This window comes from Sciurus carolinensis, chromosome 7 (genome assembly GCF_902686445.1).
Source record: "Sciurus carolinensis chromosome 7, mSciCar1.2, whole genome shotgun sequence".
NCBI classification, from domain to species: Eukaryota; Metazoa; Chordata; class Mammalia; order Rodentia; family Sciuridae; genus Sciurus; species Sciurus carolinensis.
Window position 1 is genome coordinate 26,992,177 of NC_062219.1, and position 19,913 is coordinate 27,012,089.

The 19,913-nt window shown below is 39.9% G+C and overlaps 1 protein-coding gene across 1 annotated transcript in view; it reads right to left on the reverse strand.

The window, feature by feature from the left end:
- The window catches only part of Arfgef3 (ARFGEF family member 3), a 160,768-nt gene that overhangs the window by 106,488 nt on the left and 34,367 nt on the right, over nt 1-19,913 (reverse strand). Inside the window, exons 3-4 of the mRNA XM_047557835.1 lie at nt 13,949-14,030; nt 11,471-11,602 (exon numbers count right to left, since the gene is read on the reverse strand). Coding sequence (XP_047413791.1) covers nt 11,471-11,602; nt 13,949-14,030 — 214 coding nt within the window. The remainder of the gene's footprint in view (nt 1-11,470; nt 11,603-13,948; nt 14,031-19,913) is intronic.

Below are 19,913 nucleotides of genomic sequence, written 5' to 3' on the forward strand. Positions count from 1 at the left end.
CTCTTTCTGCTCCCTGTCTGCCAAGAGAGGAGCAGCTTGCCTCTGCCACACCCTTCCTCCATGATGTTCTGCCTCACCTCAGGCTTGAGCAATAGAGTCAGTTGATCATGGACTGAAATCTCTGAAAATGTTAGCCCATTTAAATCATTAATTTTTCTCTGGTATTTTGCCCTAGCAGGGAAAATTTAACACAGGCATACAGTGGTGAGCAAAAAGACACAATCCCTAGTCTTGCAGAGCTAACATCTGGTCCGAAGATAGTCATAAAATAAGTGATTACAGTAAGTTGGGATGAACATTTTGCTTGGGAAAATACACTGTACTCTGAAAAGGTATTTTAAGGTCGAACGTGTAATACGTAAGTTGTAATGTTGTAGTAACACACAAAATTAATAAATTAAACCCAGGAAAGAAGGCAAAGTTACTGCCAAAAGATGAGCTAATTTAGGGGAAGTAATCTATGCTTAAGGCCCATGGTGGACACAAGCACATATTGAATGAGTAAGGAATAATTTTTCTCCTCTTTCTTGAATGATTAAAATTATATTAATTTATTCACAAGTGCTTCTTGGAATGATTGTGGTTTCATTATTCACAATATCAGATGTCATTTGTAAGTTAAACCAAACAAAATAAACTACTAGAGCAAAGGAAATTAGCTACCAATGTGAGTTCAGGCCACAGAAAGCAATGAACTCTCCTTGTGCATGGAGATGCTAATGCCATGCACATTTCCAATCCCAGCCCTGGCTCTGCCTGAGAGTTTATATTACTTAAGGCATATTTCCTTCTGGCCTCTCATGCATATTGGCTTGAAACTTTATAAAATTAAAAATCATTGCATAATTCCTTCTCTTTAGAAACACTCCAGTTCTTTTTTTTACTCTAAGTTGGCAAAGACAGGGACAGAAAATTCAGGGACAAGCATGGGAATATTGAGACCCACGTGCCTATCTGCTGCGTGCACGGCATGCCAACTTCGGCACGCCCAGACTTCTGGAGCCTGAAGTGCTAAAAGTGTACCTCCACCCTGAGGTGGAAACAGAGGTTCTTTGCCTATGGTCTTTGCACAATTGACAAAGCAGCCTTCTGAAGACCGCAGAGTAGTAGAATGTCTTAGAGCAGAGGAACTAGGGAGTTCCAAAGCACACATAGAATTTCAGAGGATATTTCCTTATTTAGATTTAAAATGTAGATGCCAAAGATAAATACTGTTTTTTCTTATTTTGATCAAAGTCTCTCAACCCCTGCACTATTGACATTTTGACAACTCAGAAATGAATGGTGAGTGATCCTTCCTGTGGGGGTCTCTCCTGTATATTGTAGAATATTTAGTATTGGCTCTGGCTTCTCTCCAAAAGATGACAGTAGCATGCCTTTCCTCTCACCACTGTGACAACCACCATTTTAGACCATTCACCCCATACTCTGTGGATGCAGTTGAGAACCCCTGCAACATGACCTACATAGTTAGCATCCAGGCCTTCCAGAAGCAGGCAGGCGAGCCACTGATCCTTCACTGTCCTGCCATCTTGAGTGGCAGGTAGCAATAGGTGGTTAGCTGCAACTCTAATCTTCATTTTGACTTAAACTAGGTTTCATCTCACAAAATTTCTACCACTGATGTCTTAACTGACTTGCCTTAGGCTGAGGTGATAAGTTAATAAACAAATCACTTTCGGTTCAGCCTGCCTAAATTCTAGCAAATGGCTATTTGATATTTTTCTAGTCAATAGAAGATTTTGCTAGAATTCCTGAATGCCCAGTTCAGAAAACATTTCAGATTACTCACTGGTTTATGGTCCTGTCTCAGGTTCATTTCTGGCTTTATCTGTTGTACTAGTAATAAGTTGTTGATATTCATCAGATAAGCCCCTAGCACTTTATTTTAGGAAATACTATATCAGTGATAGTCATGAAAAATTATGTAAATATTAATTGAAATGAACTTAAATAATTCACTTGGGCAAATGAACAAATTGTTTCTATTCCTGTTTTTTTCTCTCTTCTAAACTTCTCCCTTAACAAGTTGTCATAGCTCTTACCTCTAATTAGAGGCCTTGAAAATCTACTTTTCAGAGTCAGCGTGCCCTCACATTTCAGTCCTTAATTTCAGTTTCTAAACATCATAAATTAAAATGGTTGTCCCTTGGTATCCAAGGGGGATTAGTTCCAGGACCTCAGGCAGGTATCAAAATCATTGGATGCTCAAATCCTTTATATAAGATGGCGTAGTACTTGCACATGACCTTCCCACATCCTTTCAAATTCTTTAAATCACTTCTAGGTCACTAATAATGCCTAATACAATGTAGCTATGTAAACAGTTGTTTAGGAAACAATGACAAGAAAAAAGTCTGTTCATATTCAGCACAGATGCAGTTTTTCTAAACATTTTCAATTTATGGTTGGTCGAATCTGTAGATATGAAAGCTGAGTATGGCAATTATGTACCTCTTCATCTCTTTCCTATTAGATTATAAATTCTTGTCTTCCAATGTCTTGATTTTAATCCCACACATAGTTTGATACACTGTTGGTAACAAAAATATATCCACAGAGTGTTAGAGCTTGGATCTTAAATGTACCCCAAGGCTCTTGAGTTGAAGGCTGGGTCACCAGTCTTTGGCACTACTGGGAGATGGAAGATACTTTAGGAGGTGGGGCCTAGCTGTAAGAGAGTTAAATCCCTGGTGACATGTCCTGGAAAAGAAAGAATATTGAGGACATCGCCTTTTCCCATCTCTCAGCAGCCATGAGGTAGCAGTTTTGTTTCACTACAGGCTCCCCCTTGATGTTCTGCATCACCACATGCCCAAAAGTGACAGATCTAGCTGACCATCTCTGAAACTGAAACTGACCATCTCTGGACTGAAATCTCTGAAACTGAGAGCCAAAATAAATCCTTCCTTCTTATAAACGTATTTTCTCAGGCATTTTATCACAGCAATGGAAAGCTAACTAGTACTGATCAAGCTAATGAAAACAAAGTCTATAAAACAATTAAAATGTTCAAAGAGTTGTGTTTCTTTTTCTAATTTAACTCATAACAAGCTCCTTTGGATGTAATCCCTCAGACTTTTAAGAAATCATATTGTGTTAATATTCATCCTCTCCCCTTTTCTCTTTCTCTCCCAGAATAGGAGTGTCATCTCAAATAGTCTCTGTCCATATAACCATGCAATTCTTGGTGATTTTAGAATTGATGCTTATGGACATGTCCAATCAATTTTCTAAAGACTAAATTTTTAAAGCACTAGAGTCAACTTGATTCTCTATATGTAAAACATTTAACAATTATAATGGGCTTCTAAAATATTCAAATCACAAAAACTCCATCTGGTAGGGCAGAAGATAACTTATCAATTCAACTAAATAGTGGTGTACTTTCTAGAGACTATGGGATTATAACTAATGGTTAGGGTCTTAAATATATCTAAGTGGATAACTAATATATAATAATTTTTAAAATTCTTCTTTTAAGTTAGAGAGCTGTAATTCAACAATCGGAAATATGAGATCCTTCTTTAGAAATCAGAAATATATATGATGATACGCATATTCTTCTGTTACTAAAGATGGCAATTACCCTGGCTTAGGTTTTACAGAGAGGATCTATAGATGAAGAAAAGATTTAGAAGAAACTCATATGATATTCCTAAAGCTTTGTTTCATAATTTGAGTGAGTTCAAAGGTGTTCATTTTCTCATTAAACTACACATGTTATTTTCTATTAAGTAGAAAAAAGTGAAAGCTAGCAATGACCCTGTGCCACGTATTCTTCTAAGCACTTCTTTTACTTTTAACTCCTGTAAGACTCAAGGCAACCCCAAGAGGTATGCACCAGTATTATTCACATTATGCACATTAGGTCATCGAGGTCACAACAAAGAAAGTTTAAGTTCCCAAGACCACCAGGCTTTCTTGCTCTAGAAGGTGTGCTCCTACCACTCTGCTACCAAATATTTTGGAAAGAGGAAAAAGTAACAAGAAATCAAAAAAGGTGATAGAGTTTAGGGCCTGTTTCACAGGACAGGAACACTGTGGCATGCCCCACTTTGGCAGACCTGCTGGCCATGTGAAGTTCCTCAATGAATACAGATCAACTGGGGGATTTCTGCTCTCTCAGTATGTTTTCTTGTTCTTCAGTCGCCATAAAGCTCACCCTGACCTTGTCACTAGTTCAGACCCCTAAGTCTGGAAGTTATCTTCTTATCCAAAGTTGTATGTCTGAAAGCCAGATCAATTCCCAGGTCTACTATAAAGCCTTTCCAGAAAAATCTAAGTGATTGAAAAGCAATTGTGCTCCAGAGACTTATTTAAACCCATCCCAAACTAAACCACCCCAACTTCAATATACTTACAAAAGGATATAGGAGGTTATTTCGATTCTAAAATAAAATGTGTATTGATCTTTCTCATTTCTGAACTCATGCAGGGTATTATCTGTAATCAGAATTTATTGTTGTTTTTCCTGGTGGGCCACTAAAAACTACCACATGTTCCCTTCTCCTCTCCATTAGTCAATAACTAAATTAGCAAGAAATTAGTAAGCCATGTGCCAACTGCTCTGCTAGGCACCAAAGGGTGAGAAACAATACTAATAGTATATCATTAGTTTTTATTTACTAACTACTGAAAATTTCCTGTTGTGTCTGAATTAAAAGTTTAGGAATAACTAGTTGGAGAGACCACAATGGGTCACTGCAGGGAGGCCACTAGGCCTGGGCTAACTTCATAACCACCTGAACACAACTTAATCCCTTCCCTCTGAGAAAAGTGCACAAGAACACAGCAGGAGGTGGCAAAGGGGATAATGTGCCAGCTGCCTCTGGCTGGGGGAAAATAAGCCAGGCTATGATTCTCATGTGATAAGTGCTGTGGCAGGCAGTCAACACTGCTGCCTCCTTTTGCAAGAACAGAAATCTGGGCACATGGCTGCCCAAGCTAAAGACTACATTTCCCAGACTTCCCTGCAACTGAGTTTGCCTTGTGACTGAGTTCTGCCAATTGGAGATAAGCAGAAATGTTGTCCCCCCTTTTCCTTCCTCCTGCTGGAAGCCATGAACTATAAGGTAGAGGAACAACATCCAAGAAATGAAGGTCTAATAATGTGATTTAGCCAATAATGACTATGTGAAAGAAAATGAGAACACTGCCTTGTTTTAGCTGAGATGAAGCCTAATACTGCAATCCTCTCTCCCTCTCTCCAGCCATTTCCCTCCTTGCCTATCCTGACTTATGCTTTAGATCTTTTTCACTTTAAGGATCACTTCTTCAGAATAGCCTTCTCTGTCCTGCTTTTAAATCTGCTCTCCATCAGGTCCTATTAAATATACTCTTCTAGTCTCTAGATTATTTTGTCATTGCATTTATCAGTTTAGGTGTATTTACATATTTCGCTAATTTCTGTTTCCGTCACTTGTCTCCAAATAAAGGTTTCATTTTTGTTTGGTTTTGGTTTTCGTTTTCCTCACCATAGGATCATCTATGTCCAGCACAGTGCCTGACACAAAAGAAGTCATCAAATATTGGCCACATAAATGATTGAAAAAAGAATCTTTCAATTCTTTTTTCTTTGTGGTGGCACAAACCTGTAATCCCAGCAGGTTGGGAGGCTGAGACAGGAGGATCTTGAGTTCAAAGTCAGCCTCAGCAAAAGAGAGGTGCTAAGCAACTCAGGGAGACCCTGTCTCTAAATAAAATACAAAATAGGGCTGGGGATATGGCTCAGTGGTCAAGTGCCCCCGGGGTTCAATCCCTAGTAATTCCCACTCACCCCAAAAAAGGATCTTTCCACTCTAGGAACTCTAGAACATTCACAGTTTATTAAATACATAGGGCCTCTGCATTTATGCTTACTTAACTCATGATCATGGGGAGAAAGTTTTTTTATTTTTTGTTTTTGTTTGGTTTGTTTGTTTTTTTGGTACCAGGGATTGAAACCAGGGGCACTTAACTGCCGAGCTACATCCCAACCTCTTTTTAAAAAAAAAAAACTGAGACAAGGTTTTGTTAAATTGCTTAGAGCCTGGCTAAATTGCTGAGGCTAGCTTTGATCTTGTGATCTTCCTGCATCAGCCTCCTGAGCCGCTGATATCTCACCACAGTCAGCAGGAGAGTTTTAAAACAGTTGATAGAGTGATTCCCAAATGTGTTCAAATGGCACACAGCTGGCAACAGTGGTGCTTTAAAAAAAAGAAATTAGTAGAAAATATGAAAATCTTTTCTAAAAAATAATGCATAGAATATTTTAAGAAAATTTTCAATGTTTGTCCCTTGATTTTTTTCATACATTTTCCCACTTGCTTTAGGCAGTCATTTCAAAGGGAGAGCAACTTAATAAGAGTTATATTGATGTGTGTGCAAAACAGAAAATGATTATCTCCTTCAACCTCAGCAGTAGGAAGGAGAAAGAATGTCTAAGAACAAATGACCTAGGGGAGCCACATATTTAGACACATCTCTGCATTTACTGCACAATGTTTGTAAGTTGTTTGACCTCCAACAATGGTTCATTAAGGAATTATATATTTTTCATCAAACATTGGATTTTTCCTTAATGCTAGAGACTGCTGCAAATCTTCTAGAGTATCTCAGTGGCTTTAGGTTAAGAAGGGATTTCATTTCTCTTATAGGAGAAGGCAAGACAAATTAGTCATTTCACCCTCAAACTTCACTAATGATCATTCTTTCCTTCAGGCCAGAGTTAAGAACACTAAAACTAACCATTTGGATAAATTTCCCAATATAAGACTTCCATTAAAACATTACTGAAAAGAGACTTAAAAATGGTCCTTCTGGGCTGGGGGTTATAGTTCAGTGATAAGAGTGCTTGCCTAGCATGCACAAGGCCCTGGGTTCAATTCCCGCTGCTACAAAGAACAAAACAGATAATACAATGGTTCTTCCATGTGACCTGACCCTTACTCCCAGATCAAGGGCAGAGTGTAGTGCTGGCAGGGAGTTTAGGAGCACACTGCTCTCTAGTTTGTAATACCAGAGTTCCAACTGGACACCCCAAGGCTAAGGACTGCCAGCCACCCAGATAGTAAATTCCTTGTACACAATTCTCTCTTGTTTGTATATTCTGGAGATGTTTGCTAGGCTCTTGTCATATAAAAAGACCTCAACAGGAAATAAGAAAGGTAGGAGAATGAATCAGACAAAAATTTCCTATATTCATATATGAATATAAGATCAGTGTTAACTCCACATCATGTACAACCACAAAAATGTAGTTATACTCCATGAATGCATAGTACGTCAAAATACACTATTGCCATGTATACCTAAATATAACAACAAAAAAGACCTTGACAGCAGGTGAGATCATCTTTCCCGTTCCCCAAATCTCCTGCACGCACCCAGAGCCAATAGCTAATTTTGTAGGACATAGACTATTTGATTCTTTGTTCAAGCTTGAATCTAGCTCACAGAATTAGGGGATATAATTATCCTGGGAGGACACAGAAAACACACAGCACTCTGAGCCGCCTAGCTTTGCCCCTCATTAGCCTACCACTCGCATTTTTTGTTTGACCACCTATATACAACGGGAATAGTAATGTCTACCTCCTAACAGGTCTTTTGAGACAGCCTTAATAGGCAAAGGGAACCCACTGTTTAAGAACACAGATTTTCCCTCGGGCTGAATCATGGTTCAAATACTGGTCTTGTCATTTCACTAGCTATGTGACCTTGGTATGAATATAAAGTATTTGCCAGAGTGTCTGATGCATAATAAATGTTAAATAATCAGCCCCTGTCAATTCTCCTTTGAAAATTATAAAGCACTCCACCAACATTCACTTCTATTATCTAAAGATGTACATAAAGTAAGACATCTCATAATAGAACACTCATCAAATGCTTCCCCAAGCTCCAGTATCATATCCTTCCTTATCACCAAAGCCAGCCTGCCCTCCCAAGATAGGATGCTCAGCCCTCTCATGCGCTTAGAGAGGAAGAAGGTCAGCCATAATTCCTCTCAGTTTTGAAGACTCAGTCAGCTGTATCAGTTAATGACCTCACTAAAGGTTACCCATTAGAGAGAAGGAAAGGAAGTCCTAATTACTCCAGTCAGAGATGCCATTATGTCCATGGCTCCCATAAAGTCCTCATGGCCTTGTGGAAATGGCACACACCAGGGGAAATGTTACCAAATCAGACAAGTATTTGACCTGAATATTCATAGACAGCATTGCTCCTGCCGTCTATGAATCCATTTCATAGGTAATCTATCTTCAGAAAAACCTTCTGTTTCTCTACAGTTCTGACACATTATTTGCTCAAGCTATAAAATTTTTATTTGGATTCCATGGCCATTTGGATAAATCAAAATTGCCTTTCCTCCCACCTCCTGTTAAATGGTAAAACGTTTCAAATAGTTTCTAGACCATGTGCTCAAACCTCATTCCTGTTGAATTTGTCAGAAGGAAGCATCATTGATTTGTTTTTAACCCTCTGCTTAAAAGTCTAGGACCTACTTTCTAAATGAGAGCACTACTGCTAGAATCTTGGGTTTCATTATTAGCTAATTTCTGTTTAGTCTTGGAGAAAACTATAAGAGGAAGCCATTTCTCTGCAGGAATTGAATACAATTGCAATGTAATCATGAGTGAGACCTGTTTGGATTTCTCATGTTTACAAACACTAGCAGATAGCAATATGTAAATAAGATACATGATACAGCTTTTTAAAAATAACACTTAGAATTTGTTATAAAAATGTACCATAGTGGGGTTGGATAGACATAAATAGAAACTGCATAATGTGGCTTTATCCCTCCTAAACTGTTTTCCCAGACCAATATTTGAAAATGCCAACTGTATCTTATTTTAAAAGATTTTCTGTGCCAACAAGATAGTCACATAAAATGACTGGAGGATTTATACAGGAAATATCCAGTTTAAATAACTTGTCACCAGAATAAGTTATATGAAAACCAAGACTAAAGGAACATACCTTTCCTATGTGATGGGATAATTCATTTTTTCCCAATTTTCTCTCCTCTTTTTTAATATAATATAAAATAGGTAGTAGGATCATTTTAATGTAGAAGTGGTATTAACAAAACAAGGACTTACTTAAGAGTTTTTACTGGGGTCATTACCAGGATTGCAGAACTACAAGACAAAGGGGTGTGGGTCTCTGGAGACCAGTACAAATATAGAATTCCTTGTGCACAGAGTAAGGAGATAAAATTTATTATTCTAAGTTAGAGAGTCTATAACTTAGATCAATATTTATACATAAATGAGCATGTTAAATCTCAGAAATAGCAAATGATAAGGAAGGCTTCTCCTGTAACCTCTCACAGATAAATGACTTCCTCCAAAATTTTATTTCATACTAATATCACCCAAAATATACTTGCCTCACCATTGATTAAATGTTTGTTGACCATTAAAAATATACTACAAAAAATAGCTTAAGTCTGGGTTTGTTGTGAATTATTTCCCCCCAATTTCAATATTTAAATAGTTAAAAATAATAGCACATCGCAAAGACCCCTATCCTTTTAAGGGCCTTTGAACTGGGTTTGGGAAATCTAATTTTAAAGAAGGACTATGGAGATTATTGTTTTCCTTTTTCTGACAATGTCTGATTTTCCTTCCAGGCATCAAGCGTAAGCACCAGGGCCTATTAGGGAATCACTGGGAAGACCATTAAGATGGGCTTCCCATGATTTCCAGTAGAGTTAACATGTGTCACCTCCTGTCCTCCGCAAGGCGAGCAGAAGGCACCGCAGGGCAGGAGTTAGAGAGCAAGCTCAAGTCCTCAGAACAGGTGTTACTGTTGACAGAGTCATCAAACATCCCAACTCTCTGTAGCTCCTAAAACAACCTGTACTTTCTCATTTTCAATATAAATTCCTGTATTCTACGAAAAACAAAACAAAACAAAAAATCTATTCCTAGGAGAATTTCCAGAGTTAACAGAATCTGTGAGGCATGCTCTACATATGACATCAAAGCTCACCCTCCAGTACGTGGGGCCTCACAGACTGGCCAGGCAGCTGGCCCTGCCTCTCCTCAAGTGGCAGGAAGGAAGTGGATGAGGGAAACACAGCTGGAGGTGGTTTTTCCAGGTTTTCTGTGAGTGCATGGCACACAGGCCAAGAGCAAAGGATGAGGTAGAACTGTACATTTCAGAATCAAAGGGGGAGTGAAAGATAGGTGAGATCTTAAAAATCAGCTGGCTCAGGGTTCTCAATGTGTCTAAGACTCACTTGGGACACCAGAGACAACTGCATATTCCTAGTTTCACCCACAGTCGCTCTGACTCAGAAGTAGCAGGCCACAGTGGTAGCAGAGGGAACACTTCCAAAGCACTTGCTTTGTGCCAGACACTGTGCTGAGGTCTTTATAAATGTCACCTCACTTCAGTTCTATTGGGTAGGTGCTCCTATTTCCCCCATTTTATGGGTGAAGAAATCAAGATGCAAAGTGGTTAAGAAATTTGCCAAGCACAACCTGCTAGGCATGGAGGAAAGAGGATTCAAACCAGACCAAACACCTTCAGAATCTGAGCCCTTGATCCCTGCCCCAAATCACCCTCCAACTGCATTAGGGGTCAGCCTGGGCATTCAGGAAACGATGTGAGAGAAGTCAATGTTTTCTTTTCTGAATGAAGAAACTGAAACCCAAAGAAGCAAAGTCTTTTATCTAAGACAACATCCAACAGTATATTTCCAGAAGAAATAATACATTCTATGATATCAACTGTTCTCAAATATTCCTCTACACTGTTCCTCTAGGGATGAAGAGGACAGATCACATTACTAAAAACCACCTTTTCATTCCAGCTATGTTACTGTGACCAATGTGCTGTTCTGGGGGCACATTCCATCTTTTTTGCCTAACTCGGCATTCACTCACAGAATATGACCTAGTTCCATCAGCATAAGGGATTCCCAATCATGGTGATTTTCAAGGGAAAGGAGGGGAGAGGAGAGGGACTCAAGACATCCTTAAAATGGAAGTGGTCTTAGAATGAGGGAATAAGGTTCACATCATTGAGAAAGAAAAAATGATGTGATTTTGATATTCCACAGAAGGATGGTCTTTGGCCCCCTAAACAGCCATTTCTACAATCTCAGTACGTGGCATGTGTCTTGATTATCTTTGCTTTGTTGTGACATACACAGGCAGACAGAATACCCAGAATTAGACTGACCTCAAGCTGGAGCTAACTGCTCACATATATTCTCTTAAAAGGTAACACACTTCCTAACCACACTTGAAATGCAGGATCAGGCCAAATATCTTACAGATTTGTTGAAATTGCACCTTTTTACCACTCAACAGTCGAGGTAATTTGGGAAGACCACACGCAAGGATAATAACCATCTATCCTAAATGAAAGATGACCACAAAGTGGAGACGGTTCCAAGGCAGCAACAAGTGCTGGGGTCAGAATGTGTTCCTGTCCCAGTGACGCACACTGGTGGCCACGTCAAACCAACCTTCATCACTTCCACCTGCAAGTCTTCATTAAGCGAAGGCGTCACTTTCACAGCATTCAGGATCTGATTGAGCAGCTGCTTCTCATCAGAGTCTGTTTCCATGGATACAAACCTCTCTTCTGACAGAAGCTTCTGTAAAGAGGCACAAGGCAGTGATCACAGATAAGGCAGCAGGAGAGAGCCTATTCTGTTGTATCTCATTATGTATCGATCGGTTTTCTTACTCGGGAGGTGTGTAACTGTAGCCATTAGGAAGGAAAGAAATGCTATGTGCCATTAAAAAGAGGAATGCATCCACCCTTGGATAAATGGTTTTTGGCAAAGACTTTTTCCTGATACATTCACTCAAAATGTTAGTAGCAAGATTTTAACGTGCCAGTCATCTAGGTTATTCAGCTGGTGGGGATGAGGGATGGATCTGGCCATGGGAACTTAGTGTCACACAGTGGTCTTTCACACCTACCCCCTTTCTCAATGTAACTTTGTTACAAAAGGGAAAGTTCATCTGTCTGGTATTTAAATTTTAATTTCCTAATGCAAGCTGTCATTTGCCCAGGAGTCCCTTGAAGAATGCACACATCTCAATATATATCCCATTAGAAAATGATCTCATAAAACCTAAACGAGAAAGCATTTTTGCAATGAGGACTCCCAGGATTCCTGCTCATAGGATAGCCCTCTGCTATTTCTGGACAAACGCTTTCTTAGGTTGTGCCGAGCCCACCAGCCTACCCACTCTACTCCCTCAGCTTTCCCCAGAGCCATGCGAACTAAGTGTCCAGCCATCAAGTTTCCCCAAAACTTTTCTTCTCTGTACTAAGTCTCCTCAGCCTCCTTCAAGGGTTCTCCACATGTGAAGGTCTCATTGCACTTTCCTGCTCAGAATGTGGCCCCAGGAGTGACTGCAGTACTTCCAGGCGACCTGATATTAAATGTGACTCATAACATGAGTCACACTCTCAGGTCAGAAGAGTTTAGCTAGTAGTCATGGCACATTCCATACTGACTCACCCTGAAGTCCCTAATTCTCACAAGGTTACAATTAAGCTGTTCTCCCCGATTCTGAACTGGTATGGTGGAGTTCTTGAAACCCCAATATAGAACTTTATATTTATCCCTGTCTAATTTATCCCTGTCTGATTTGTTCTTTTCTGATGTAGCTTAGAGTCCCTGCTTGTAAGGAACTTCTGGAATTCAGATTCCTCTGGCCTGAAGAATCTCCCTTTTATCTTCATGCATAGTGGGAGAGCAAGCACTCTGGCTTCCTGCTCAAGACTCCCTGATGTTGTGCCCAATTCTTTCAAAAGGATGATGTCGTATACCCAGAGCAGCTCAGAGTTAAAGTTTATATACAAAGTTGTTTTTACATAAAATGATAAAGACTGGGAAGCTCTGAAATGTGCCTATTATTACCAGGTGGTAGGTAGCAGCATATAGATAGTAACAGAAAGATTCTCAACCCACTAATTCATCAAGTCATCGAAGTTAACAAAAGTAAGCACCCAAGAGCATGGTACTGTAGCTAGGAATGTTGCAGGGTTAAAAAAAAAAAAAAAATGGGAAATCCCAAATCAAAAACAATATAAGAGAAAAGGGAACAAAATCTGCTGGTAAAACAAACTTATTATTTTTAAGAGTTCCAGTCACCTTGCAGGAAAGCAAAAGGTTTTTAATAACATTATTGACAATTCAAAAATCTCAAATGCTCCTGCATGTTAAAGTATACCTCATCTAATTCCAACGCACTGGGAGTAAAAAGAGCTGTCTTCTCACATATTCATATGAATTAACTCTTATGAGGTATTAGGAGGGACCTGTGAACTTGGAAAGCTCACTATAAAATTATCCTTACTGACATGAAAAGACATTGACAAGTGCCACCAATTCCTGCCCATGAGTCCCTGCAGGTCTGGATGTCACAATGTTCACCTTTTCACATTATGTTTGGTGTAAAACACAAATGCTCAGAGGGAGAAATGTGTTCAAGCCATCTGAATTTTCTTATCAAACCAAATTTCTTTTTTCTTCTCAGTCTTATTCTAGAAACAAGATGTATCAATTCATTCACCACTAACAGTAGAATAAAGAACAAAACAAAATCTTTCCAGCTTACCATCAATTCTCATTACACAGAACCATGGATGTTGAATGTTCATGAGATTTGAGTGGTATGAACTTGGGGTCCCTCTTCCTTGGAATCTCTTAGTCTCCTAAAAGTTGGACTACACAAAAACTATTTCACATCTGTGTGAGTTAGCTGGGTCCCCACGAATCAGTGTTTGACTGCAAAGACTCAACTGAATAATGCTGTGCACTGAGAAAATCTGGTGAAGAAAATCCACTTATCCTCCGTGGCTATTCCATATTTTTGCCTGGATTTTTAAGCAACCCATATTTAAAATGTTAACTACTTGCTCTTTCATCGCCCAAGTGGCCTGTCAATTTCTGTCACTCCACTACATTCTGTCAAAGCCATACCTGCATCCCTGCCAAAGCATGTTGGGCCAGTTTCACGTTCTTGGATTCCAAAGCCAGCTGGAGAGGCAGCAGGCACTTCTCCCTGGCAAACACAGAGATAAGGACAACATGTGAGCTCAGTGAAGCTGGCAGTCAAGTGATATGAGCCCTATGTACCCCCACCCCCAAACACTGCCACACATACACACACACACAAGCCATAACCAATAATAAAATTGCACATGTGCTTAAAAATGCAGCAAAAAATAAACTGTGCAGAAAGAATAGCGTATCTGGAGTTGGCCTTCTTAGTAAAGCTACAGGAAGAGTGAATATATTTACTTTCACTAGTTAGCATATGGAATCAATACACCATCCATGAACATGCTTTGCCCTTCCCCAGATGACTGCATTGCTCACCCGCTACACCCGAGATGATCAACCCTGGGAGCATCACATACATAGATTTTTGAGCCTTGCTACTAACCCCTTCCTACCTCATTGTCACCAACACTCTGCCTCATCAACATCAATTACCAGTCTGCTAATTTGTCAATTCCTCCCTAACTCAAAGTATACAATTGTATAATAATTTAAAAATTTTCTCTGCAGTCTCCACAAAGAGGTAGATATGAATTTTGTGACAGGTTCATAATAAACACATTTCCATAACAAATATAATTGGCTATCAATAGCATTCAATAAGCCAAAAAAAAAAAAAAAAAAAAAAAGCAAACACCACTAAACACCACTGAAATATGGAGAGCTACTTGGATATTTTAAAGCTTAATAAATAAATAAGGGGATTAAAATGTTAGGAATAAACCAAAAGTGCTGCAAAGACAAAAATATCTTTTAGAAGCATTCACTCTAAATAATTAAACAATAGACTAAGAATTTTAATCAACTCATTATTTCCCCATGGAGTTAACGCTGGCATAACAAATGAAATGTTACTTCATTTTACCACGTCCTTCCACCCACAATCAACCAGAGCAGATCCATTTTCTTTTTTTTTCTGTTTATATTTTCAGCAGAAACTTAAAAGATTCATTGACTTTTGGGAGTGTGAGAGCCACAGGGTTAGACTCTGGGATTTCATCTTTGGAGACATAAGGGTCACTGCTGGGGAACACAATGAGACAGAAAGTTAATTATAGCTCTGATTCCTCCCTGTCCACCCCGCTGCTCTGCTGCTTTTCTGTGGAATCTTCCATCAGCAGCTCCCAACAGATGAAGCGAGAGACAGACGTTCCCTAAGGCCAGCCACAAAGACGGACCTGACAGCTCATCAGGAAGAACATCCCTCTTCCGAGTCCTCCCTTTTTCCCCTCACCAACCCCATGTTACAATGTCCATTTTTATATGACAATCGGTCAACACCACAGCTATTATTCACTGGACCCATCCTCTGACAGATGGATAAATCACAAAACTCGGTCACTTCCAAGTTGGGAGTCCATGACTTTGTCACTGCTAGTTTTATCATCTTGTCACAGTTACAAGGCAAGATGCTGCTATCCAGTTAGAACAGGAAGAGCCCATTTTTCCCAACTGGTTCTCTTGTTCCATCATAACCAGTTTACAAACTTGAAGAACTTCTCTGGAAGGGTGAATGTTTAGTGAGAAGTAGGTGTGATGGGCAGGTGGAATACTAGCAGAAACAGCCCAGAGGTTCATCTGTAAACCCTCGAAACAATCAAATTTCTACCAGGATTAATCCACTGTGAATTTTCATCTTGAATTTGGAGTCAGATCTGCCTGTGAGAGAACGTACCAATGAGAAGGCCTGCAGGCCCCAAACTCTCACCGCTGAATAGCCTGGAGCAGGGGGAATCTATTAGGTAGCTGTGAGCCAAAAATATAAAAGTTTTACGTATTAATTGCCAAGGGCACCCAACAAGAGTGGATGCCACATTCAGCAGCAAGGACCCTGTTGGAAATATGCAACCTCCTGACCCTTGGATAGCAGTGCTGGGTTTGCACATAAACCGAACATCCTTATTATCCTGCTACCTGCACTAGTAGCCTTGAGGTCCTCATTCCACTTTGCCATCATGTGATTGATATTGCTGACCTAAGGTCAGGTTGCACCATGGCTCCAGGGGATGTCACAGAGCTGGTCCCCATGCCAGGCATAGTCACCAGGCTGGACCGGTAGATGAAGTTGGTTCAAATAGGTTTTGGCTGAGTTGAAGGGTCTCCATGTTCAGCAGAAAGACTACGGGTTGTGGAATCATCTGGATCTGGAGTCAAACCCTAAACATTTAGAGGGTGTGCAATCTCGTCAAGACACTTAAAATACCAGTGCATCTTAGCCCCTCTTACCCTAAAAAAAAGAATCTTAAGACCAATCCTCACTCCTTAGAGTGAGGAGTGCACAGAACACACACCAGGGCTGGCAATTTTTTTCTGTAAAAAGTCAGATAATGAATATTTTAGACTGGGTAATTCATATGGTCTCTGACCTAACTACTCAGCTCTGCTGAGGCACAAAAGCAGTCATAGACGATAAATAAAGCAACAGCATGGCTCTGTTCCAACAGAATTAGAAAATGGGAAAAAGGCCAGACCTGGCCTACAGGCTGTCCGGCCCTGATAACAGGCAACATGCCCAACACAGATCATGATTTTCAGCATAGGATGAGTAGATCAAATCACTTCATGTATTCTGAAAGCTTTTGCACAGGACAGGGGGTTAACTGTCTTGGAAGGGTTTAGCAAAACCAATTTGAGCTCCAAGATTTCTCTTAGAAAAAGTGCTTTGAAGAATGATCACTATCAATGGGTTTCATTTGGGTACTAAACAAAGGCACTGCACTCATCTCGTCATCCATTCAACTAACTTTTGAGTGCTTACTAAGTATGAGGCACCTTTCTGGGTGCTGAGAAAGATCTAGCAAAGAACATACTTCATAGAACAGCTATCTGCTTTCATTTGTAGTCATGGAATGAAAGAGAAAAGAGAAGACTAGCATGCATTATTTTTGCGTTTAGTATTATCTGTTGCTACAATCTCAAAGCATTCATTTCTGCCTTTGTTTCACGTTTGAGATAGTGTGAGTCAGAGAAGTTCTGTAGGCTGCCCAAGGCCACAAAGATAAAATGCATTAGAGACAATTCAGATCTAAATTCATCTGACAACCCCAAAACAAGTCCTTCTGAACCTCTTTTGGTTACAAGCATATCTGGCAAAAGACCTTCTTTCTAGAGGAGGACACATATCACTTCTAGGGAACTAAGGGGCCTCCAAACACCATTTCCACATGGATCCCAAGTTAAGAGTCCCCACCCTTAGGGGAAAGGACCTTGTCCAACATGGTAGATGTAAGAACCCAGAAACCACTCCAGACACGGGAACTCACATAAGACAGTTTATTAAGCAAACAGGCAGAATGTCTTCCTGCAGGGTAAGAGAGAAAATGAGAGAGAGAGAGAGAGAGAGAGAGAGAGAGAGCAAGAGAGAGTGAAAAGCCAGGAAGAGAGAGCATGAAAGCAAGGAGGAGAGAGAAAATGGCGGGGGAGCTATTCTTAAGTAGTGGACATTCGTGGGCTAACAATGGAGAAGGATACTTGGAAGCCGACTGATGAACCAATAGCTAGTTAGGATGTTCACAGACTGACAAGCTAGGTTGTAAGTTGGGAGGCGGGGAAATGGCTGCAAGGTAAAGGGCAGGAGAGCAGCTTTATATTATATTATAGTAGAAACTATAGGGTCTTATGGAGTGGAGGACTGTGTTCCCTGGCCTGGCTGGGCTCTGCTAAGATGACCTTTGAAGTGGTTTTATATGGATCCCTGGGCAGAAAGGTAGTTTCCTGTGTTCCTGTTATGAGTGTGTGCATGCACACGCGCGCGCGCACACACACACACACACACACACACACAGGAGGTGGGGAATGACTGACGCTTCTCAATAGTCAAGATCTCTCATCCCTCCCCATCCCCCAGAGTAGTGTCACCAGCCTCAGATCCTGACTTCAATTGGGAAGGAACACATGCAGAAATAAATAAAACTCAAGGGGGCATAACTGATTTCCTTGTCTGCCCTGTGATACCATAAAAACCCTCCTGCCTTCACTTCTTAAAAGTGATTTTAATGAAGGAGAATAACAGGCCTGTTAATTGGGTCTCAGGATGGGATTTATAATAAAGATGCAACAAGGCACTCAGTCTCCCTTGCACATCTTGTATAGGAATAAATCATCTTTTGATCTTTCTAGATGCTGCCTCGTTGGGAAAAGGGCATAGGGAAAACCAACATTCAATTACATCTAGTGATTTTTTTATGCAGAGGCATGTGCAAATTCATTCTTGCCTAATTAAATAAAGGCAGTGGCCCCGGGTTTCGTGTTCTGACATGTCTTTATCTCTTATAGAAGAATAATTAGCAGGCTGCATATTCACGAGAAAGACATTATCCTGTGACACTGTGTCTCATCGTGTCAAGGAGACTAAACCTGTTTCCTTAGCTTCACTGTCACGGTTCACAGACCAGCTTTATTGGGTTGGAAAATAACCAAGGACAAAGGAAAATTAAAATAGGAGAACAGGGGAAGAGTTAGGATTTACCAACGATTACCGACTAACATGAGCACAAATAAGAACTGCAAGTAAAACCAAAGATATTATTGAATGTTTGGTTCTTTTTTGAGGCACTGGGCGGGAAGAAGCTGGAAGGTATTACACATTTGCAAGGTCTGCTTACACTCTGCAACCCTAGGATTCTATCAGCTAAGTCATTTATTTATCATTTATTATTATTTATCACTGTCTGATAATAATATATCATAACCATGGCTCTGGTTGATATAAGTGGCTTGTATGTACATTGTACCCAGCCACACATTCATACCTACCATTTTATCTGATTATAAATTTCAAGGTAGAGATTTGCTATGGTTTGAACATTGTTCTCACCAAAATTCATGTTGAGTTTTGGTCCCCAAAGCAGTGTTATTGGGAGAGAGGGTCTAGTGAGAAGTGTATGGGTCATGGGGATAAGGACTCCTGAATGGATTGATGCCATCTCTAAAGAGTGAGTTCTGCTCTCTCAGGACTGGGTAAGTTACTGTAAGAGTAGGTAGTAACAAAGCAAGATCAACCTCATGCCCTTCCATCTGCAGGTGCCCACTTGTCCTACGCTTTCTAGCCATGCTGGAAGCAGCACGAGACCTTCACCAGAAGTCCAGAAGATATTGGCACCATGGTCTTGGACTTCCTGTTTCCAAAGCCATGAGACAAAACATACCTCACTGCTTTATAAATTACCTAGTCTCAGGCAATCTGTTATTTAAACAGAAAACAGGCTAAGACAAGGTTTAATTGTCAACAAAAGTGAAACTAAGAGAAATTAGATTTCTTGCCCAAGGTCACATATCTATAAGTGACAAAGCATGATCTAGATATAGGTCTTATGTTTATCAAACTTGTTTCTTCAAGCCTACACCATATGCTATGCCAACAGAGAGCTCCATCAGTGAGCTCACTACTATAAACACCTGCTGGGTCAGAAGTGGACACAGGCATCAAACAGGTAATATAAATTATCTCATTCAGAGGGGGAATTCGTGAACCACTGTGTTATATTCAACAGTGTGGCATTATGAGAAGTTATAGGCAATTTGGATGAATAGAAAAATTTTGGCAATGGTGGGTTCAAACCTCAAACATCCTATTCCTAGTCTTCATGACCTTTTCAAATTTGAGAATAGAAGGGTTTTCACCGCCCTTGCATTGTGACACTCAGGATGTTATCACTCATGTTTATGAATATGGATGGTGTAAACAGTTTGTACCAACATTAATGGACTGTCATTGATTAAGCTTTTAAAAGGGTCGATTCCATTGAGCCAATTGGAACTAAATTTGTTCTTTAATTTTCTCTGGAGTACGGTTAAAATATTCCCATTTTATTTCTATTTTCATAAAATTATTTTTACCAGAGTCAATCCTTTTCTTTCATATTTCAAAACAAAGATTAGATTC